This window comes from Notothenia rossii (assembly GCF_949606895.1).
Source record: "Notothenia rossii genome assembly, chromosome: 10".
Taxonomy (NCBI): Eukaryota; Metazoa; Chordata; class Actinopteri; order Perciformes; family Nototheniidae; genus Notothenia; species Notothenia rossii.
This window is the reverse complement of record NC_136908.1, coordinates 17,191,763-17,215,379: the sequence shown is the minus strand read 5'-3', so window position 1 is coordinate 17,215,379 and position 23,617 is coordinate 17,191,763. Positions and strand designations below refer to the sequence as shown.

Here is a 23,617-nt window from a genome sequence, read left to right as displayed (position 1 = left end):
CACAGTATACAAACAATTATAGATCCACCTGTGCTGATCCATCGTGAATGGTAAATCAAAAGCGCTGCCTTGCCACCAACACAAACAAAAGAGACCTCCTACACGTCTGCTCAATTCAATTCAATTCAATTCAATTCAATTCAATTCAAAGGGGCTTTATTGGCATGAAAGTTAAATTAAACAATGTTGCCAAAGCTGTCTCTGACAAAGCTGACGTCTGCTCACCCTCTCTGTTATCTCTCAGGTTCTGCAGTTTGAGCTCCAGAGTGTGTGTGCGGTGCTCTGAGTCCTCCTGCTGCAGCTCGATCTGCGCGGCGTGGATCTGAGACAGGCTGAGGCGCTGGGCCTCCATCTGCAGCCGGCACTCCCCCTGAACACAGGAAGACATCATCACATTAACACACAGAGGAACATGCCTTTTTTCTACATACATGTTGTCATATTCCAATGCTTGTTTTATTATTCCTCTAACTGTTTTAGTAGATACAAATGACACTTTTTGAAAAATATGTCTGGAACATTACACACAATTTGTAAAAAGCTAAATATAGATATCATTTATAATTCATTACTAATTACATTTTGCAGCTTGCTATATTAGTGGAGCTATATGATTAATTGACACAATTCCAACAATCCTATTTTTATGACAGAGCAGCAGCACGAGCCATCTGTGTTCGGGATGAGAGGTCGGCTATTATCCCTTCTGTAACCGGGAACAAAAGGCAAACAGCGAGGCCTCTTCCTCTAATTATGCCTTAGCAAAAATTCATTAGGGTTACAATTATGAAATTGTGATTCTGTTACCTTTGATGTTGGATGCTTTTTGTAGAGTGCACTCTAAATGTTAATTAGGCTGTATTTACAACGCTTCGTCATGATACAATCCCATCCGTGCTACATCTGACACTGAAGTGGTGAGAGTCCTTTTCAAATCGGCAACAGCTCTGATGTTGCTGCTTAAAACTGGCAGAGAAGAGACACTCTGCGCCTCGCAGACTGCAGCTGCATGATGTGCCGCTGCTACACAGCCACTTTGGAGAACATTTAAAAATGAAATATAACTGGAGAGAGGAAATCACTATAACCTTCAAAAGCTCATGCAACATGTATTGGGCCTCCTGCAAGAGCCACTCATACAAATTGGTGATGTTTAGTACTTATGTACGCCTCTTTCTACAGGGTAAACGCTCATATTTACATCATTATAGTGCCATCATTTGAATGCATTTTGACTGCGTATCACATAAATAATCTTTAATAAAATATGTTATTAAAATACACTTAAGGCAAAATTGATATTTCTGTTTCCCAAATTAGTTAGACTTAATTGTCAATAGGTTGGCACGACAAAGTTGTTGCCAGGGAATCTCTCACAGTGAGAGCTGCCTCAGGGCGCTGTCAAGGTTCACCCTCCATACACCAGACAGAGTTTCATCACTGACTGCTTTGATTCAGAAATGTTTTAATATTTGATGTCAAAACATTTCCTCTTCCTTTCTATCACAGTTAGTCTCTGCTCTGATAACACTTAGTTGCTTTAAATCCTCTAAAGCTGCATCGTACATAGCTACATTTGTTTTATTCTTGTTTAAAGTTCAACTTTAGCAAATATTAAGTAGGAGATTTTTAGGATAAGATCAAATGTGCTTGCGTGAAGCCCTCGAGTGTGTGCTGTAAGAGAACCTTTTTATTGACCTTTACACCAAACGATATGTAGTTTCAAAGGGACAGTGACAAACAAAGGGCAGGATGTGAGTTTAGGTGACATTTACATGCTCAGTAGTCTCTTGTTCTTCCTCTGCTTCCTGACTGACAGGCTCCGTGTGCTGACCCGTCCCATGTCTGCTCACCTACACAAGCAAGCAGAAGGAAATACACTCTTACATTATATCCTCCAAAAAAATGCAGACAAAGATGACCTTGATGGACGAAAGACAAGGTGAAGCACGATGGAACACTTCCTGATGTGGAGCAGAAAATAGAGAAATCATTGTATAATCAAAATCTAAAGTTTGCCTTTATTTCGTTTTTCTTTCACATATGAGTCGTAATGTTTATCAAGTATAATAACTGATTTTAAAGTTGATCTGTGTATGTTTGCGTGAACAAAAATCCTCATTAAAAAAATAAGTCCACTTTTTGATTGCGTTGATAATGAAAAGTAAAATAAATTCCAATATTTCAAAACAAAGCACTTTATAAATGATTATTTTATTATTTTATTAATTTATTTGGAAACTATTGTCCTGCCGGTGTTCAAAATGGTGTTCATTATCATACAATAGTCTTGTGAATAAAATGTCATTTCCAAATTGCATTAAGCATTAGAGGCAAACATTACAACTAGTTTTAAAGACTTACTTGGAAACTAACTGAGGATAGCTACTGCCAAATGTCTTTATTTTACAGCCATTACGTTATGCATTTCATTTAAATCAGTGGTCGCCAACCAGTCGATCGCGTGCGGGTAGATCGCGGACCGTTAAAAAAAAAAGTAACAAAAGAAAGAAAAAGAAAATTAAAATAATAATGTTTGAAAAATACGTTTTTAAATATAAACCTATCATCCACCACCCCGTTAGCAGGTGCCACTGGATTGACGTATATTTGAGAAACCTCAATAATATAATACATTAACCGTGCTTTACGTGAACCTCATCATGACACAAGAGACAACAGCAGTACTGTAATTTCCCGTGTTCAGTGAACGCAACAGAGGCAAGACACCAGACCAATCAGAGAGTTGCATGGAAATACACGTGTGCTTGTGTCATTCAAGCTCGGCTCTGTGTGTGTGTGGCAATAGCACATTTAGTGTGATAGAGAGAGGGAGAGAGAGAGGGAGAGTGGAAGAGAGGGAGAGAGGGGGAGAGAGGGAGAGAGAGGGAGAGAGGGGGAGAGAGGGAGAGAGGGGGAGAGAGGGAGAGAGAGGGACCGGTGCTAGCGGGGACCGTGATGTTACCATCTGGTTAGCTAGCTGCACTAACGGACATAAGGAGCTGTTTCCACAACAAGCTGGAGGAGAGTCCTCTCCTGTCAGACTGAGGGGCTCAAGTGAGCTAAAGGACTCTCTGAGTGTTTAGAACGGTTTTGTCACAAATTATTCAAAAGATTATTTCCGCGGCACACCTTCATATGATCATTATAGTTATACAAACAATAAGAGAATAAATGAAAAACAGGTATGAAATAGCCTACTACAGTATATGGCAGTAAAACAAGAATACAGTTTAAAAGGGGAGTGATTTGTAAAATATCCATAAAGAAAAAGAAAATCTGTTTACAGTTCTGTTTCATATGGGTGCTGAGAGAGGTATCCATAGATCTCTTCATGTTGCTCTCAAAGTGCACCAGATTGATGCTTTCAACTTCAATATTTAAAAAAACATCTTCCCGGGGGAGCATCCCCCCGGACCCCCCTAGAGGAGGTGAGGACCCCCCTGGAGGAGGTGAGGTACGCCCCCCAATAGCACTTTACCCCTGCTTATATGCCGTGAGCTGATTATGGATCCTTCATTGTAACAGTAATTCAAATGCAATTAGCCTATATAAAAGGCCTCAAATTGGAAGCATTGTCTGGTTTTCACTCAATTCTGCAATAGGTAGATCTCGCCTTTCACCTAGGCCGAGGTCGGTGATTTTGGGCTTAAAAAGGTTGGTGACCACTGATTTAAATGATACGTAGAAATTAAAGATATATCTTTTTCTACTTGAAAAGACATCCGAAATGTCTGGACCATTTGTAATGTTACAGGTGATAAAAACATTATGAAACACATGAAATGGCAGACCGACACTGTACTGTATCCTTTGTCTGGTGTAAATGAGACACATCTTGAAGTGACACTGACACAGAAGTGACGGAGGTAAAATCAATTCTCACCTCAAAACCTTTCACTCCCTGCAGGACGGAAAGAAACTACAATGTACATATTTTTTTCAATGTCAAATAATTGAACGCAGAATACCGAGGGTGAGCGTCTTCTTTTGTTTGGTTTTCAGATCTTTTTCGAAAGCAACATAATATTCAGTTTGAGGAGAAGCCGAATGGAAGGATTACAAATATGGTATAGTGTTCCTTTAAAAGTAGAAATGAGCAGAATATCGATGAAGTCTTGGCAATGTTGTGTGCAGGCTGAAATGTGTGCGCATGTTTTTCTTCTCCATTATTCTTCCCACAGTTGCACACAGCAAAGGTCTCTGAATGCATGAACTTAAAACATAATATGTATGACTGTGCTGCTGAATGCTACCTAGGAGAGCAAGGCTGCAGACACTCAGGCAGTCTGCAATCATGACCGTTAGTCACTGGAGGGAAAACATGTCAGAGCTGAAACCCCTCAGTCATACTCTCTTTTCGTGAGAGATTCATATGGCTATGAATGCTATTCCCACATCTTTGATGAAATATCACAGCATTAATTGTGAATGTGATATCAGTTTGAACTATTCATCCTTTGTAGAGCTCACTTTCTGAAAAGCCTTTTAACCACTCACTCAAACAAGTCATTTAGAAGAAGGCAGCGTTGCAGTGGAAGCATTTGAGTGCGTGCTTACCCGTGTGGTGCCTCCGTCTCCCTGATGTCCGTCAGTGGAGTCCTCTTTACCGGCCCTCTCTCGTGAACATGGCAAAACCTGGCTCTCCATCTGAGGCTGCGTCTCCTGCTCTGCAGCACTTGTTGCTCCCTCTTCCTCCAACACTGCCTCCTCCTCCCCCTCCCTGTGCTTTTCTTCTCTGCAGTCTGTGCCGGCGCTTCCCAGTTTGCGCTCCTGCTTCGACTTCTGCCGTCTCTTGCGCCTGTTTGACCCTGAGGCGGTGGACTTGAGTGGCAGGGATGGTCCCGCAACCTCCCCTACCGACTGGACCGCTGCTGGAGAAGGAGCCAGTGAAAGGTTCTGGATCTCAAAGGTCTGCTTGACGCCGTCTCTCTCGGATTCAGCTGCCTGTGAGAGAGACTGAAGAGCTTTCGTCTCTTCTCGCACAGATTGAATCTTAAGGTGATGGTCCTCAGAAGACACTGGTTCATCAGCACGCTGGAGCTTAGCTTTTCCCTGCCCCCTTGTTTGCTTTCTTATCATTTCCTTTCTCTTTTCTAGCTCTCTCCCCGGGATTTCACTCTGCGCGATGACTTTCACATTTTCTTGTCTTACTTTGAGCAGATCTCTCTCCAGCTGTGTCACTTTGCTCGCGGTAAACATCAGTTTCTCTGTAACTTCGGAAAGCCTTGCAGCCAGGCTCTCCTTCTCACTCAAAGTAACATTAAGCTTCTCCATTAACTCAGTAGTATCTTTCTCTATTACAGCGTGTTCCCATGTGTCTGTATTCGCTGCGCCCCTTTTGCTGCTGCGACCCTTCAGCTCGCCAATCTGGGACTGAAGGCTGGAGATTTTCGCCTCAAACTCAAGTGTCTCCTTCAGAGTCCTCTCTTCTAGCTGCGTCTTCGCCTCAATAAGACATGTGTACTCCTCCTTCAGCTCCTGATAGTTTACCTCAAAATTCTTCTCGGCAAAAGAGAAAGTAGTCCTCTGTTTATCAATTTCCTCAGTAAACTGAACTACTTGTTGTTGTTTTTGATGATTCTCTGCTGTGACTGTCTCCATTGTCAGATGTGTGGAGTCCAACTCTTCTTTCAAAGTGTGATTAGATTCTGTCAATGTCTCTTTTTCCGATTCCTGATCTTTCCATTTGCTTTCCCAACAACGTTCCTTTTCTCTTGTTTGGTTTTCAAGCAGCTCGGTTTTCTTTAGCAATGACTGAATTTCATTTCCCATACGAACTCGTTCTTCTCCTCCCTTTCTCAGCTCCTCGATCTCTACCTGAAGTTCTTGGAGCTGCTGGACAAGCTTGTCTGCTTTGGAGCTGTGCAAAGCCATCTTCAGATCTTCCTTCAGTCCAAGGATTTGGTGGAAAAGCTCATCCCGCTCTGTGGCAGAACTTGACCTCTCTCTTCGTAACAGATGCAGCTCTTCTTCATAACCCTTGCGCAGGTCCTCCAGAGCTTTCCCGTGTTTGATAGCAGCTTCGTTGAGAAGGTTCTCCGTGTTTAGGAAGCCCTGCCTTTGCAAATCCTCCTTAAGCACGGTGAGCTCTTCCTCATGGCTGAACAGAAGCTGAGTCCTCAGTCGATCCAGCTCTGACTCCTGTGACTCGGCCATGCGGTCCAGCACAGCATCTTTCTCTCTCTCCAGCATATCCAACTTGATTTTGTAATTGGTCGTTTCCGATTCATGTTTTATTTCTGCTTCCTCAGCCGCTTCCTGAGCAGCATCCAGTTCGCTGTTAAGATTGTCGATGTGCTCCTGGAGGCGCTGCAGTTCACCTCGATGGCTTTCCTGAGAGATAAGGCTTTTGGAGACCTGCTCCACTTGTTCTGTAGCAGCACGTAGATCTAGGAGGAGACCCTCCACCTTGGCCTGCAGGTTGAACTTCTCTTGGGTGACTTGGCTTAGCTCATGTCTGACGTTGTCTTGCATTGCTTGGGATTGCTGTAAAGTCTCTTGAAGCTCCCTAGTCTTAGCATTGAGTGTTTCCACCTCAGTGCTAACAGTGGAGCTTTGAGACAGCTGTTGAGATTTCAGAAGCTCGAGCTCAGCACGATGTTGCTCGACCATTTGATCCACTTTCGCTGCATGCTGCAAATTAACCGCCTGCTTCATCTGGACTATTTGCTCGCCGTACATCTCATCCAGCTCTGCCCTGAGAATTTCGAGGTTCCTCGCATTCTCTTCCTGCATTTGTTGGATTGTGTCGCCCTCCGACAGGCTACCTTGGTGATTACGCTTCTGCAGATCCTCCACTGTGCCCATGAGCTGCATGATTTCATTAGATGACATTCGCTCTTTCTGTCTGGAGGTTGCAAGTTCACCCTTACAGCTTTCTAACTCAATCCGATCTTTCTCCCAGTCTAATTTACATCTCTCCATTTCGCTTTTACAGCTTTCTAACTCCACACGATCTTTCTCCCAGTCTAATTTACATCCCTCCATTTTGCTTTTACAGCTTTCTAACTCCACACAATCTTTCTCCCAGTCCAATTTACATCCCTCCATTTTGCTTTTACAGCTTTCTAACTCCACACAATCTTTCTCCCAGTCCAATTTACATCCCTCCATTTTGCTTTTACAGCTTTCTAACTCAATCCGATCTTTCTCCCAGTCTAACTTATATCCCTCCATTTTGCTTTTACAGCTTTCCAACTCAATCTGATCTTTCTCCCAGTCCAATTTACATCCCTCCATTTTGCTTTTACAGCTTTCCAACTCAATCTGATCTTTCTCCCAGTCTAACTTACATCTCTCCATTTCACTTTTACAGCTTTCTAAGCCTGCCTTGTTGTTCTCCGACTCATCCATGCATCGTTCAAACTCTGCCTCTTTTGCAGCCATTCGCTGTTTGAGGTCACACAGATGTTTTTCAGAGGACTCGAGCTCATCCTCGAGCTGGGTGAGAGAGTAGTCGCGTTCTGAAATGACTCGCTCGTACTCTGCTATGATCAGGTCTTTCTCTGAAGGGCCTTTAATATTGTCATCAGTAGTCCGTGCCACGTGAACAAGTTCCTCTCTGAGCAGGGTCAATGAGCGCTCCTGCTCTGTGATTATTGCAGTTAATTCAGTTTTCTCTTTCAGTGTTTGTGCAAAAGACGTCTCTACCGTCCTTATCTCTGTCAGCGACTGCTCCTGACTCATAATAACTTTGTCTTGTTCAGCAATAAGCAGGTCCTTTTCATTTATTCTTTGTAGGAATGATTCTTCTGATCTTCTCCCCAACTGCAAATAAACAATTCTCATTTAAGCAGGGGCAACCTGGAGAACATACTGTGTAACCACTTTACATGTCTAAAAGATATCTGCAGCTTCACATTAGGCCTCTTACCGTCTCCATCTCACTGAGTTTGAGCTGGAGCTCCTCCAGCTGCGGCTGGTATTGCGTGAGCTGCTGCCTGGCCTGCAGAAGATCAGCTGCTGTGCTGCTGTGGCTCGTGTTCCTCAGAGTCTCGCCCGCCTGAAGCTGAGATTTTCCCATAAACAGATGTGTTTTTAATTAAAACATGGACTACAAGGAGTAGAACACAAATAATAATAATAGTGTAATGACATGTAGTGGCTAGGGAATATAGGACTGAATAGCTAATATAACATAGTAGTTTATACTTAAAACATTCCCACCTGCTGGAACTGAATATGTAGTTTTTGGCTTTGCTCCGTCAGTTCCAGGAATTCTTTCATGGTCTCGTCTTTCTCCTCACGAGCCTGCTGGAGGTTAGCTGTGAGCTGCGTGATGATGCCATCTCGCTGCTTCAGAGCCGCTTCAAAGTCCTGAAGCTAGAAAAGTCAAATGCAACTAAGTAAAATCACTTTACAGACAGCTTTCAAGATACTACCGAGCAGAGAAAGGATTAAGCATCAGAAAGAACCTTCCGGGCTTTCTGATGGAGGAATAAACAAGTTCTCGCCATTTCATTGTAGACAGTGAGAGCTACAGATGGAATTGCAGTATGACAAATAATTGGAAATGGATGACAGGTGACCATTTGTTATTCAAAACCAAATGCAAAATGTGTTCGTGTGAAAATACTCGTTGATTTTCACAACAACAACAACAACAACAACAACGACGGGTAATGAATGTACCTGCTGTATTCCCTCTGTGCCAAAGGCAGATCTGATATCTTCAAGCTCTCGACTCAGCTCCTCCACCGCCTGGGTCTTTGCGGCTAGTTCCTCTTCCATCGTTCCTCCCTTTGTCACCTGTCGCAGGGGCTCCACCTCCTCCTGAGTAGGGAAATGTGCTCTTTTTACAGGGTTTTGGTAAAGCCATTAGGAATGAGCTTAGCAATTATTCGCCACCGTAAGGCAACAGCAGTTAGTTACAAGAGCCACATGAAAGTGCAATAAATGTGTTAATGGTTTTCTCTTCTAAGGATTACTTTACAGATAAGGGTAAAAATGCATCTCCAATAACCCAAGGCCATTTAGGCAAAGTCTTTGTTAGTACTGTAAGCGTGAGTTAAGGCCTGCAAGAAAAATAATTCAACTAAATATCTGAAATTGCACATTATACTGTTTAAAAAACAAGAGATGTCGTAGGTTTAGCAAAATTATCACACTTTCAATTTAAGATCGAAAGGCATTTGCATTGGTGCTGAATACTCATGATACTCATATCATTTAAGCAGTAATTAAATGTCTCATCCCACACCAAGTGATTTCATTTGAATAATTTTGAGGATAAAAAACAGCGCCGCTCACGTGGTATCAGGTTTGGCTTTTTTGGTGTCAGAGCTACAGACTATCAGACGTAATGACAAATATGAAATACATTTGCACTGTATATATAATATGTTTTTAAGTGAGCTTTCAGACAGAGACCTTCTTGAAGGCAAGAAAAGCTAATTCATGCAGCAGTACCAAAAGTTAGGTTGACTTGATCAGCCTTAACACAGAACACTTGTGTGGCTAAACATCAAGGGAACTGTAGTCCTGTGATGATGGACTTCATGTTTGAGACAGTGTCTTTAGGGACAGTCAAGAATAAGCATATTGAATATATACAATTCACAATATGTGATAGAATATGCAACAGTAGAGATAAATGCTGCAGCCCTCATACAGAGAGTATTTGGATTGTATTATAGATTATTCATAGCAAAACACACAAGTCAAAATCCTCACTAAGACACAGTTAATTGTTCCTAAAGAGTGGATCAATATGGGTTTCATTTTGCATATTTCAATGAAACATTAAGTTATGGTAACACTTTTATACTATAAGAATAGTTCAGTTTATAAATAACTTCTGACATTATTATCTTTCTTAACATATCAGTGTAATTCAAACCGCAGCTGGCATGTCATTTTGCTCCCCAGCTATCCCACCTTTATTGATTAGCACCTCCTTGGTGTCCCTCCCCTGTTCAAGTATAACCTCAGTGTATCTAAAGAGAGCAGCTCTTTATAAACCCCCCCATGTGCTCTCTCCTTCAAACTCTTCACAGTACTTTTTTCATCTCTTCTTCTTCCATTCTCCCAGAGGACTGTCCTCCAGTTTTCACAAATAATTGACACTTCTAAAATGTCACACTGCCCTGTTCCATCCTAAACTGCTCAGCCATTAGTGCTTTCAAAATAGTCATTCATAACATAGAAAGATGTGTACTTCTCTTCCCTACAAAACAGCTTTCAAATTCCTATCACACATAAGGTTATGGTTTAGTGAGTACAGCATTAAACAGGCTTGGTTAGTGGGTTATAGGAAATCTTGCAGAGGACTAAAGTGTAAGCAAACAGACAGTTACGTCCAGCAGCCGAAAGCCGAGCCAAAAGAGCTGCTTGATCAGATTACTGTACCCAGACAAAATCCTTCGAAAGCATCATCAGGCTCTCTGTCATCTCCTCATGGCACCCATTCACCTGTTAATTCACAACGCTGTCAGCCAAACTTGAAGATATAGGAGCTGTGACGGAAAAGTCCACATTGTTTCCAAGGTCTTAATTGGGTAGATTAGTACTGCTTAAGTCTGGTGATTCGTTTTTTGGGCAAATGTTTTGAAATGTTGGTTTTAAAATCACCTTTAAATCAAGGATTCAAAGTTTTCTGTGTTTAGTTTTAGATAACAGATGTTCCTTGTTGACGATAGTTAATAGAAGTCACATTTTTACAAGAATGAATATCCTCCATTTGACTGATAATAACATCATTTATGTATCAGATTTGATATACAAAATTCAACTCAAAGTGCAGAAGGGAACACGTTTCACCTATTTTCTGGAAAATAAGTGGCTGGGTCTGTGGTTGGATTTCTGTGATTTATCCACCAAAGGCATACCAGCATGGGATATGTTATAACCTAGCTAGTAGTCTGAATGTGTGGAGGTGTACTGGAAGACTACAGTATTCAACAAAGGTCTACAAAATCAACAAAAGCATCCTCTGGTAGTTAAATATGGATCTCCAGAAGCCCTTCTAAAAGATGCTTCAATATGCAAGTTGCATCGATGTAAACTTGGCATGGTAAAAAAAATCTATTGTAGAAATGGGAGTAAGGTATTGTGAAGGAGGTTAAAAAGACACTAAAATATCATATCAAATGATCCCCCAGCCCTAATTTGAAGTCAAGCGGGGGGGGGGGGGGGGGGGGGGGGTTTGTCTAACGGTATGATGATACATTTTTTCAGAACGGTCCTCTCACCTCTGAGGAATAATCTTCAGCCGTCGTGGACACTTCACTCTCCGGCTGCAACAGAGGAGATTAAGACAATATAATCAGCACTGAATTTTAAAAAACTAACAAATAGTAATGATAAATGTTGAATAAAATAATAAAATATGAGCCACGTAAAAGTGATTTCAATCTGTTCACAGGAAACCTAAGTAGTAGTACTGTACATGACAGACAAAGCATCACAATTGAGCATAAACAAAGTCAAATAAACAGTAAACATTTTAAATATGTGTAATCTTTTATTGTGAAATTAAAAAACCGGACTATGTAGTGATTACAGTTTCAAGAAATCTTCCACAAAATGCACATGATAAAATGTTGAATCTGAACAGTTTGATAAACACTGCCTGCATGATGTCCTATTGCTGTGGGCACTCAGCATTAACATATGGGCCTAACCTCCTTCCATCACACAGCTCCTTTCGCACTCCCACTGAGTAATGACGGCCACTATTCAACTCTATGTTAGAGTTAATTCAAGGGTCATACATTTCAACTGTATGTGGCCCACGAGCGGTGAAAGGGAGAGTTTTACTAGGAATTGATTGCAGATCTTAGAGATCGTAGAGAAAACGCGCACGGAGAACAGAACACGTGAACACAATGTCAAAACCTCATTGAACGAGAGCGAGAAGTTTCCTTGCCGCTGGCGCTGTCTAAGGCGCCCTCTATGATTCAACACACTTATATTTGTAATTACTTGAGCTGTGAAAGACTGTCGTGATGTTTCCACAGCAACCGCTTCCTGCTAACAGAAAGCAGCGTCACTGACAAACCTCGAACCCGTTAGTCTGGGACCAGAACGATGTAAAAAGGCATAAAGCATTTCACTGTGTGCATGGCTCAGTCTGTTACGTTGTTAGTGTTACATAATACATCTCAGTGCTCTATGTTCCACAGCCTTTTATAACAGAGAGGAGGTAAAAAAAACGTTCTGTGCAACACATCATTCATACATTAAATCAACCTTAAGGTCTGGAGAAAAAGTGTTGCAAGGCCACAAGAATTGGTCGCGCAGGCCGACGCATCTCATCCTGTTTAAAAGGCAATTGTTTGTTTCCATGGCAACTGGAAGTTTAGTGGGCATGTACCGCATCAAGTGTACAGCGGGTCCAGAACGGCTGCACAGCGGTGATAAAAGAGACTGAGAGGAAAAAGTGTAAGAGCCTTCAGATATGTGCACATTGTTTTCCAAACTGTCATTTGAATAGCTTATTTTCTATGAAATATTTATTTATCAGAGCCATTGTTGAGACTGCTGAATGAAATGTGTTGCAGGTTATAAGGTCAGGGATGTTTGTAAAGCTTACAGACCAAATAATAACTATGCTCTTGAAAGCTTTCGATTAGGGCTGCTCAATTAATCGTATTTTAATCGTATTTTAATCGTATTTTAATCGTATTTTAATCGTATTTTAATCGCGATTACGATTATGACTTGCAACGATTAGGAAAACAACGTAATCGAAATAAAACGATAATTTTTTTATTATTACTTTTATTTTATTTTTTGGGGTTTTTCAGTTCAATTATACTTAAAGTTCAGGGCAATCAACTGTTAAAAACATACTGTTCAAACAAATTTTCTCCAATAAATGGATGTTTTCAAAGTCAATGAATAATCGCATTTAATAATCGCAATTACAATTATTGACCCAAATAATCGAGATTATGATTTTTGCCATAATCGAGCAGCCCTACTTTCGATGTCGACAAAGAATATTAAACTGACTCACCATTTGTTGCATTATGAAAGCGGGCTTGGCTTGCATGAGACACGGTAGCATTTGTGGATATTTAATGAATTTGTAGAAGCCTCAACATAAAATGTCATCCCTTTAAAGTTTCAAACAGCATGCCTGATGAAAGTACTGGTCTGTAGTGTATTAAGCAAACTAAAAACTAAGAAGTTTAAAAGTTCAACCCTCAGGACAACAAATCAGCACTGCACCAACATTTAAAATATCAAATATTCCATAGGGAAATCTTGTCTCTCAGCACAGTAGTCGAGTTTTAATCATCAAGTGCTGTTTTTAAACATCATATAATAAAGTATGAAGCCTCCTCCAGGCAAAATGTATCATTGACAAATTAAACCAGATGCATGCTGCAGAAAAAGTATTTAACACGTTGAAAAGTCCAATCTATACTGTTGGGATACAAAGTTTCAAATACGAAATGCAGGCTCTCAGTTATAAGATTGTTTTGTGCATTTTAGTCTAATTATGAGGGCTCAATTAAAAGCAAAGTAATTATTAATGAATTAATGGTTTTGCTATTGGAAATGTTATTCTTGTGTGTGCTTGATTACAAAAAATGTCATTTAGAAATGTTCTTTCTATAAAGTGGTAAAGGTCTACTAGTTAGTTACTTTTAAATGTCGGTTTTTTAGTTAAGCTGTGTGACTCAGAAAAGCAAGACATCTCCAGCTGAATCTTTTCATTAAAGAAAACACTTAATTATAAAATTCTGAAGAAATTAGGAAACAATTCATTTTCCAGCCTAAATTCCTACATCGCTGCCCAGTGCTCTCAGTGGGAACGGTTGTCATGACAGCTACAGCGGCTCATTTGGCTCCAGGAGACAAACAAAACTCTGGAGAGGACGATGATCATTTTAACAAAGATCTATCACTGCTTGTGTTTTCTCTCATAGGCTCTTTCACAGTCAGTGCATGTTAATGATGAAAGACTGAAGCCTTCAAATGCCTTGTGTTGAAAGGCTTTCTTGGTGCAGGAGAAGCACAGACTACATCAGACTGCAGCATTAGAGACGGAGGAAACGCATTCGGAGGAACGCTCATTTTTAAAAAGGCTTCAAATGTGTCCTTTCACTGGAGACAATTAATGACAGATTCATGAATAAACATTATTCATATTTTGTGAAATTGTTTGTGACTGAGAGAAATATGCTAGTGCTGTTTCAAAGCACACAGACAGTGAACCTTTAGATTTGAAACACCATTCTTAGCAGGGATCTTCTGCTGACGTGAATTCATATATTTTTGGTGTTACTTGATTTTTTAAATTAGGATTAAAAATGAATGAGCTGATCATTTTATAATTCATTCCATAAAATAAACATTTTTAGAAGATGTATTTTACAATATGTTAGACCAGTAGATTACTTTGGACACTTTAAGATGTCAGCACCAACAATGGTGTTTTGTATAATTCAGGATGCAACAGTGTGTTCTTAATTTGATAATTGAAGACTTGTTTGAGCATTTTAGGTAACTATAATCTCATCTCAAAATAACACATTTTTCACCTTCCCATTTCATGCATTACAACATTTTATGATTACATTCAAACATTGAAAATGTATTTGAAGTTAAACTATCAGTCAATTATTTGATAACTCAATCAACAGAAAATGAATTGCCAAATATTTTGTCATATATTTTAAGCAACAATTCCAAAACGAATTTATTGGTTTTCAACTTCCCAAAGGTAAACATTCACTGGGTTTCTTAGCGTTCTTTGATATTAAATTAAAAAATGTTTGGGGTTTGGACTATTCAATGAACAAAAGCAACTATTTCAATATGTCAAAATGCCCTTCAGGAAATGTTCAAATGTTTTCTCATATATTCGTTTTTGCACCTTTACCTTATTTTGTGTTTTTCTTGTGCATTGAAAGAAATAAAGGGGACTGTAAAACTGTAATAAATGAAGGTGCGTACCTCTATGTTGTAGGTCTGGTTATGTTTGACTGTCTCTCCGCTCCGCAGCGTCCTGGCGAAGGTAAACTCGTTGGTGGGGGGGTCTTCATTCCCTTCTTGTGATCTATCACGTCCTCGACCTGAGATCTCTTCTCCTCCCACAGACTGATCCGGCTCGCCCTCCACTCGTCCCTGAGAGTCCCCCTCAGAGTCCTCCGCAGCTTTCTTTTTCTTTTTCTTTTTCTGATGCTTCTGGGAGTCCGCGTGAGCTTTTCTCTGCCGATACTCAGCCAACTGGAGAGGGAAGAGAGAAACAGACAGTGTTAAAGAATAACAAAGGACATTTTCAGCTTCTCCTTGGAGGTAAAGTAAGTGAAAACATGTTCTATAACACTTCTTGGAAGGGTTATTCTCGTGTACATCTCGGGCTGGAGCCTGTTCTCAGATCTTTGTTTACCTGACCTTAATGCTTAAGCTTTAGAGCATAACCTCCTGCTTTAGCATGATTCACAACTTTGTTAGCCTCCCACAAACTAATAAAGAAAATATAGAAAAAGAACAAATAAACCTACTCCGAGTCGGCACAGATTGCTCAAATGAAAGCGCTGCATTATGTGTCACAAAAAGACTTCTCCCCCGCTGTGAATGAGTCCTCCCTCCCTGAGTCTGTATCACCCGACACATGCCTCTTGCTCTGCCAGGTGCTAATCCTGACTAGTGGGATTACATTTCCAAACTATGTCAATGATCGGAACTAAAACATTATGTCATCTCTCTCGTTTTGTTTGAATTGTTTATGTTCATAATTTAGAGAGACAACTTTTTGTTGGTTCAAGATCTCCACTTTATATCAATTTAATTGGAACAAGCAGCACAGCAGGAGATCACAAAAGTTTCAAAATCATTGAATGTTAGATATTTATACATATGAACAAAGACTAAAACTGCAGACTATAAGTGAGACCCTCCTGTCTCAATTAAGCCAATTGGTAAGATAACAGAGCCCCTGTGGTCCAGTCTGTCCCTCATGCAGAGCGGAGCAGGGCACAGACATGATTAGTCACCGAAACGATTAACCATTCAGGCCAAGCTAAGCAGATCAACTCCTACCTGTGCTGTGCTCAACACCACAAAAAAACCTTTAGTCTATTTGAATCCCAGCAGAACCTATTTATAATTCTTTGTGGCAGATAATACAAAAGAATAATCCAAACATAATCTTTTTGCATTCTGGACGATGAAAGATGATACATTTAGTTTTTGAGTTTAAAAATGAATAATCAACTACAGACACAATTTAATTCATTTTATGACATTTGAACAACCATTTAATCCGGCAACAGTTCCATGTTTTCTGTGCCTAATCCAAAACATAAAGGTATTTTATTATCCATTGTTATTAGCTTTCATATTCTCCATTTCAAGGTAATACAGGACTTTTTATCTTAAGAAAATACTTTTAAAACAGTTTTGAAGCGTATGATCAAACAGATCTAATAACTAGCTATTCATTATTTTTCCCTTTCTTTCACACAAATTCATTTTGTGCTGAAAACAAAACAGCAAATGTTACTAGAAACACAGTTTGTTCCAACTACTGACATGTATTATATATGAGTTCCAGCGACAGCTCACAGCGGGGCTGCAGGTGTCGCAGCACAGGTGTTACAAGGATTGCCATAGATATACACAGACTGTTGCCACGGATACCGTGCTAATGCCTGCTCAGCTGTCCTGGAAATGGCAAAGAACCCCATGACAGGAATAATTACCCTAAATGCACTTTAACATATGGGTTTGGCACTATCTTTGGAAGTGCTTATGTTTTTTTTCAAACGCCAAGAATGAACTTTCATGCTTCAACTTTGAAACTCTTTGTCTGTTTTTGTCCAGTTACTCAATTACTTAAAAATGAAGAAACGTTATATCATTGATGCAAAATGTATATTTAAATAAAATAATGGATAATTCCTTCTCATGATTTGTAACACACCTACATATCCATTAAATATATTCACACTCAGTCAAGTTTAATTGTACTGTAACATTTCTGACAGTAGTTCATAACATATTGTTTCAAAGTATATATGGTCATATCACAGATCCTTAAGTGTCAGTTTGTCATTTCAGCCAACACTGTCCTCTCAGCATTCAGGCACAATGCAAATAAGTACGCATTGTACACAGTGAGAACAGTGCTTACATAAGAAGTGATTTTGTACCACACTCCTGTAGCAGCAACATTAGCATAAAGGAGAGCACTGTTTGACGGCTCTGGTATGGTGATGCTGCACTAAAGGTTAGAGGCGGACACGACAGAGCTGAGGGTGGGCGTCGTGGTCCCGTCCCCCCACCTACAGCACACAGCTTAGAAAGCTAAAAGGGCTTCTGATGTGCACCTCTGTGCACACACACACACACACACACACACACACACACACACACACACACACACACACACACACACACACACACACACACACACACACACACACACACACACACACACACACACACACACACACACACACACACACACACACACACACACACACACACACACACACACACACACACACACACACACCCTCTCATCTAAATATACCCATCTATCTGTGCTTCCAGAAGAGCGTCAGTCATTAAATACCAGGAGACATGAATGAATGCCAGTCTTACAGGATGGAAGATCTACAGGTTAAAACAGTAGTGAGGCTCTGAAAACCCAACAACAAGATTATGGATTAAATCAAAATAACACACTATCACTAAATGAGACATGCATTGGACCTGCCAGAAGAAATTAGCCTGAGTTTTGGAGAAGTCTCCGGAAACCCAGCCTTTGACTGAGCTGCTTATCATATCAGGCTGCCCTATTTGGCTGGCCGAGCGGAGCATATGGAGAACCAGAGCTGCGTCGCTGTGTCGCCATCCAGGAGGAGAGACTGTAGGTGTATCACCATCTGCTGTCTGAAAACATTTACACAGTCAGATTTTTCACACAGGTTTTTTTTTTAATCCATGTGTAAAAGTAGGTGACTCACAGCATCAACAACAACATACAGTAAATATGTTTCTTTTTTTGGTGAGATTACATTCATTGCAATTGGAGTGGAGCTAAACAAAACTAAGATGTAATATTCAAAGTGAGTGTTTGTCGTTTTTCAGCAGATACATATTAATTTGGAGCTCAACACAATTTATATTCAGACATGATGTATATTTATATTGGGGTGGTATAAGTCTAGGTGTTTTGACCGGATTGGACACAAAATACATAAATGAGGAGGATAGATCTATAAATATTAGATTTATTTAACCAAAATAAACTGTGTTATTTCATCCATGAACAATTTATCATTCGATGTATAAGAAAATGTACAATATCAGGACTATCAAATTACAAGAGCACTATTTTTTGCCATTAATTGTATTAAAAAATCAATCCATAAAAAATGTATAGTACACAGCTAAAGAATAAATATTGCTTCACTTTAACATACTGTCAAATTTGCCAATTGGTCATCCAGTAGTCTTCTGCCAATGGATTGATAACGGTGAGGCTATAATACTGAAGCAGCACTAAAATGCAGCAGTGCAGTGGGGAGGACACTCACAGCAAAGTCATGTGTCAATGAGGCTGTCAGCAGCAGTGTGTTAGTCAACAACCCACTACTAGAGGGCAACCATCCCGTGCTTTACACACATGTACACACACATTCCAGTTGGAAATTAACAATAGCTAACCGGCCTGAAAACAAAGCAGCCACAGCAACTGAAGTCACCTATGACCCAGGGGGTTCAGCTGTTAAACAATAAAGAGGCTTCAAACACAGAAGCTATCATTCCCTTTAGTTTATATATGCGTATATATCTCAAAGAAATGTGATGACCTGAACAACTCCTACCCTAAAGTCTCTTCACACTGTGACTGAGCGGCAGGTAAAGGTATTTGAATGTGTTTATTCTGACTCTGAGCATGTGCTTATTGCCTGTGAGCAATAAAATGTGGTTTTGCAAGTCATCAAATCACCCTTGTTTCTGTCTCAACAAGCAATACACTTGTAATACCTGTCACAGCCCTACGTGCCTTAGCAGTCAACAAATCTAAGCCAGGATCAAAGTCAAGTATCCTTATAACCTCCACTGAGAATGATGTCTTCATGCAGCATCCTCATCTTAATGAGCGCCGCCACAGTCTCCCTCCTCACTGCAGAGAATAAGAGCGGGCAGATATCTAAATGGAAATGTCTTTGGTGATGGCTACTTGTCCAATGAGCAACCGAAAACAGAGCTCAAAAGGTAAACACACAATGGTCACTATAGGATAGACCAGTTGGAGTCTATGGCATAGGTGCCACATTCTGGATATGAAATATAGTCTTAGCTCCCCTGTAGGAAATGTAATGTGTTGGACCATCTCTAAAGTTCCTATATACACCTGTAGTCGGGTTTATTAAGCAGACAATTGATTGATTGATTGATTGATTGATTGATTGATTGATTGATTGATTGGCATTAACACTATCGTCCTCAACCAGACAAATTCTGCAAAAATCATTCATACATCCCAAGATTGCCAAGTAACTAAATTAAAATGCCACCAAACCTGTGATTTTAAATGAGCTATATACAATATACAGATGCGAATGCCTATTGGAAAAGCTTTTTCTCTTATAAAGACACTAGTGAAACCTAACTAATGTCTTGGTATAGTATAGATTTCAATCAGCTGTGGTGTGCTACTGCAGCAATGAAAGCGGCTATTTTGCCGCATATCAAGTGAAAAAAAAAGAAAAAACTTCCTTCTCACATAAAATGGTTTCTAAAAGTGCACGGGAAGTTAGGTTAAGTCATGCTCCCAGTTGAAGCAATTCAAACTGAACAGCTGTTAAGACGATCACATTCAATCAATCACTCGGCAAGCCCTTTGCATGCAGCACTGCATGACACCACAGGAGCTTCAAGAGCATTCAATGTTATATCTCCAAACATATTGGGATGATAAAGACTGAGGTCTAAAGGTGAAACCGTTCCAGTTTTAATTCAACAAATGAATAAGATAAAAGAGCGTGGTTAACTCTTTGTATCATAAGGAGCTCTGCAGGACACGCACATGATTAGTCACCGGACGATTAACTATGCCAAAGCCAAGCAGCTCAACTTGCACCTTTGCTGCCCTCAAAACCTCAATAGCTGCCTAATCAACGTGACCTTTAGGCTATTTGAACCCCAAGACAACCTACTTGTAATGTTGTGGCTACACTATTTTAATTGTCTGTGGTATGGTTTGGAAACTGATTTCTCTAAAAGGGTCTGCATGTTTATTAGCTGAAACAATCCAATCAAGGCTGAAAGATTTAATTAGTTTGGACATAATATCAATCAGGAATATTTTAAGCATCACCAGTAGTTGTTAAGAGCAAAATCAGCACTCATCAGATATCCACTGCCATGATGCCTTATTTGCAGAAAAACCCTAAGGCACATCAAATGACCAATCAAGCTAATCAGTCAGGATGGTAGAGGCTCGTAAAGTTACAAACATACATCCATTGCAGGACCAGAAGGCACATGAGAGAAGCAGGGAAACAAATATGCATGTCGCCCTTCATGAATGATGCATGCATCGCTGGGTCCAGATTTAAAAACACTGCCATGTCCTCCCGTGAGCCAATCAGTATTATTGTGAAAACGCTGGAGCAGTACATAGGCTGGCACCTCAATGGAGACACCAATCTGACAGTTAATGAAGCCCCTTAAGCTTAATTGTAGACCACCATTACAATAAAACATGTCTATTTGATTAATCAGTTTCAGATTAAATGGAACTGCGCTGAAATACAGGCAATTTACATCATTCTATTCTGTTAGTGGGCTTTACACAAACTCAAACTTCTGCAGAATCTGGCAAAGAAAGTAAAAGGTAAGTCACTGATAAACTGGCGACTGTAAAATATGCAGTATCTACGTCTGTGAGTTTCACAAAATCCTTCCACCATCTTGATCTTATCACGGCTGTGTCAGAAAATACAGAGACTCAAAGACCTGCCATGCAACTGGAGAAGGGAGCTGAAGCCAGTACATCTATTATGCTGGTAATGCACTTTCCACAGAGAAAAGTGAGAGCAACAACAATACATCTGCAGCGAATGGATTGAAACATCAGCCTGCAATTAATGCTTATTGTCTGGTTTGACTCAATAGGCACTTGCTTGGGATGGAAGTCAATCTAAGTAGAGGGCTTACACAAAAAGTGATCGACATTTCTCCTTTCACTCGGACATTAAAATTAAGCCTTACTTACACCTGGTTCTAGGAAGCTCATTACCAAGACACTAAACGCCTCTGATTGTCAGACTTGGAAATCATAACAGCAATTTCATACGTACTTCCTCTTAATTTTCAGCTAAATGTATTGGATTCAATGGATTACAGGCACAGTTTAATTTTTTATTTTACATCTAAAACCACCTATAGTTGAAATCTTTACCTTTAATGTGTTGAAGTTTAGAGGGGCAGTGTCATGTCATTATTCAAACACTCCCCATTGCTTGCTGATTGATTCTACAAATCAGCCTTGACTTAATCCAAGCTTACAAGATCCAGCCGGACTTTGAGAACAAATAATAATGTCCTGGATATCCCTACCAGGTGCCACTGCCAACCATTATGAAATTATTATTCCGCGAAATACAGAGTGATGTTTCTCCTTGCAAGTGAGGGCATGGTGACATGGTACGTACGGTGTGTGAAAAAAAGAAAACAGCAAACCCCCTGCAGTACAGAGAGGCCTTTTATAAGACAAAATGCCACTGAGATGGTGTTTGTCATGGTCTCTCCCACATTGCTAACATAAAAGCCAGGGCAGCAGCTCCACTATGTAACCTGGAGTGAGCTAAAAGAAACCAAATAGTAGAGAGTATTAGATGTTTCTCTGCAGTGTCACAACGTGGGGTAGCATTTCAAGTCTACCTGACAAAAGTCATTCTTATATTCATTACAAACTCTTTGCATAAGTCGATAGAGCTAGACAACAACTTAAATATAAAGAAGAAGCAACATTATATAGTAAGTGGTGTATGAGTAATAGCGATGAACACCATTTTAAACACAAGTCTAAAGGGTTTTTTATTGTCATAGTGTTCATTATTTTTGTTATGCCCAAAGTGGAGCAGCATGTCATATTTCGTAACCTCCTTGCAGGCATGCTATGGACATAATTCATACCGAAAATGCTTGAGAAAATAAATATAGATAACCATTGCTGCATTTCATACAGTACATCAGCAGTAAAGCTACAAGAAGGGAGTATTCACAACTCAGCCAGAGCAGTGTAACACTTAGTGTTTTGCTGCAATTTCCAACATGAAACAGTAATGAATTGATGTCACAAAAATATCAAAGACGAAATGGACATTAATCCACAGGGCAAAATGTAAAGCCCTGCATTATCCTGTTGTAGCACCCTGGTTTTACCCTATGGTTTTACCCCAGTAACCGGGGGTGGGGGTTGTCCTCCTGACCTAAATGATGAGTCTGATAAAGCCAATGAAGCACACGTCTGGGCAATGTTTGCTCTAACCAGTGGGGAAATGTGTCCTGTTTATCCTGTTACACCAGCCTGCCTGCCTCACTTCAGGTGGAGTTAAGGCATTTATAAGACTTTGATAACGATGTGGCAGCTAATGTTGTCAAGCTAGCATTGTTATTGACTCCTACATGTTCAGAAAAGTGCAATGAATCAGTGAAGTAACGTTAGGCTAGCAGCATGCTAACAGCCCGGCGAGCCAGCGGCTGTCAGAGCAGGGCGCATGTTTGTGGGACTGACAGCTGAGAGGGGGGTAACAAGGGGAGGAGGGGGGCCCGTAAACAGCTGACAGACCTAGCAGTGAGTGGAATAAGTTGTCGACAACATTAAGTTATCACTTTACAGAGTAATAGCAGTCCTAGTGACACCAAAAACTGAGAATCCAACCTTTGCTTTGCCGGCCTCCAGCTTCTTTTGCCTCTCCTCGTCCTCCATCACCGCTGTCCCTGTGGCTGAAACAAGAGGGAGACTGCTTCATGCGAAATACCAGCGAGGTAAATCGAAAACCTAACTGTTAAATATTTCTCTCGTTTTGGCTTCCAGCTCGCTTCCAGTCGCATTTACTAGGTGCTGTATCCTTGTTGGTAGTCCGCCGCCATGTTTTCCACGTAAACATGAGACCCATCAATGATGACGTCGTGTAGGTGCGGCCACGCCCACTGGCATACCAATGGTGTTGCCTTCAGGGCTGTCACAAATCTCGCGATTACTTGTGCTCTTCTCAACGCGTGAATGTGTTTGCAGCATTTTAATCAGTCGTGTAAATTAAGCAAGTACATTTTGAGGGAGGGACACATACTTTAAATTACTTGAGTATGTTCCATTACAATTCAGAGGTAAATAGTGTACTTTTACTTCTAAAACATCTTTAACAAACCACATAACTCCATTTGTTTGTCGTGTTTACTTTTTTTTTCTCATGTTTTGATCGGAAAGAAATATGAATTTATAAAGGCAATACTCATTTTGCAGAACCTTTTAACTTCTTAATGTACACTAAATAAAGTATTCTATTATCCACATATTCACCATGAATTTCTATGTTTTAAATGCAGTCCGAATAGTGCTTAAAACATCTGCTCAGTTTGTATGGTAACGGGCGGAAAGGCAGAGCTTTCCCATTTGAGAGATTTATTTTTT

At 40.3% G+C, this 23,617-nt stretch overlaps 1 protein-coding gene across 5 annotated transcripts in view; it reads right to left on the bottom strand.

Annotated features, from left to right (window-relative positions):
- Window positions 1-23,104, bottom strand: part of akap9 (A kinase (PRKA) anchor protein 9) — a 70,947-nt gene extending 47,843 nt beyond the window's left edge. For 4 of the 5 annotated variants that reach the window (XM_079656207.1, XM_079656208.1, XM_079656211.1 and 1 more), the window contains exons 1-10: window positions 22,865-23,104; window positions 14,911-15,183; window positions 11,193-11,237; window positions 10,351-10,413; window positions 8,635-8,775; window positions 8,170-8,325; window positions 7,877-8,011; window positions 4,561-7,770; window positions 1,776-1,853; window positions 226-370 (exon numbers count right to left, since the gene is read on the bottom strand). In XM_079656207.1, the coding sequence (XP_079512333.1) occupies window positions 226-370; window positions 1,776-1,853; window positions 4,561-7,770; window positions 7,877-8,011; window positions 8,170-8,325; window positions 8,635-8,775; window positions 10,351-10,413; window positions 11,193-11,237; window positions 14,911-15,183; window positions 22,865-22,912 (4,294 nt within the window). In that variant the 5' untranslated portion in view covers window positions 22,913-23,104. The remainder of the gene's footprint in view (window positions 1-225; window positions 371-1,775; window positions 1,854-4,560; window positions 7,771-7,876; window positions 8,012-8,169; window positions 8,326-8,634; window positions 8,776-10,350; window positions 10,414-11,192; window positions 11,238-14,910; window positions 15,184-22,864) is intronic. The other variant, XM_079656210.1, reaches the window with a different exon arrangement.
- Window positions 23,105-23,617: the final 513 nt, after the last annotated feature.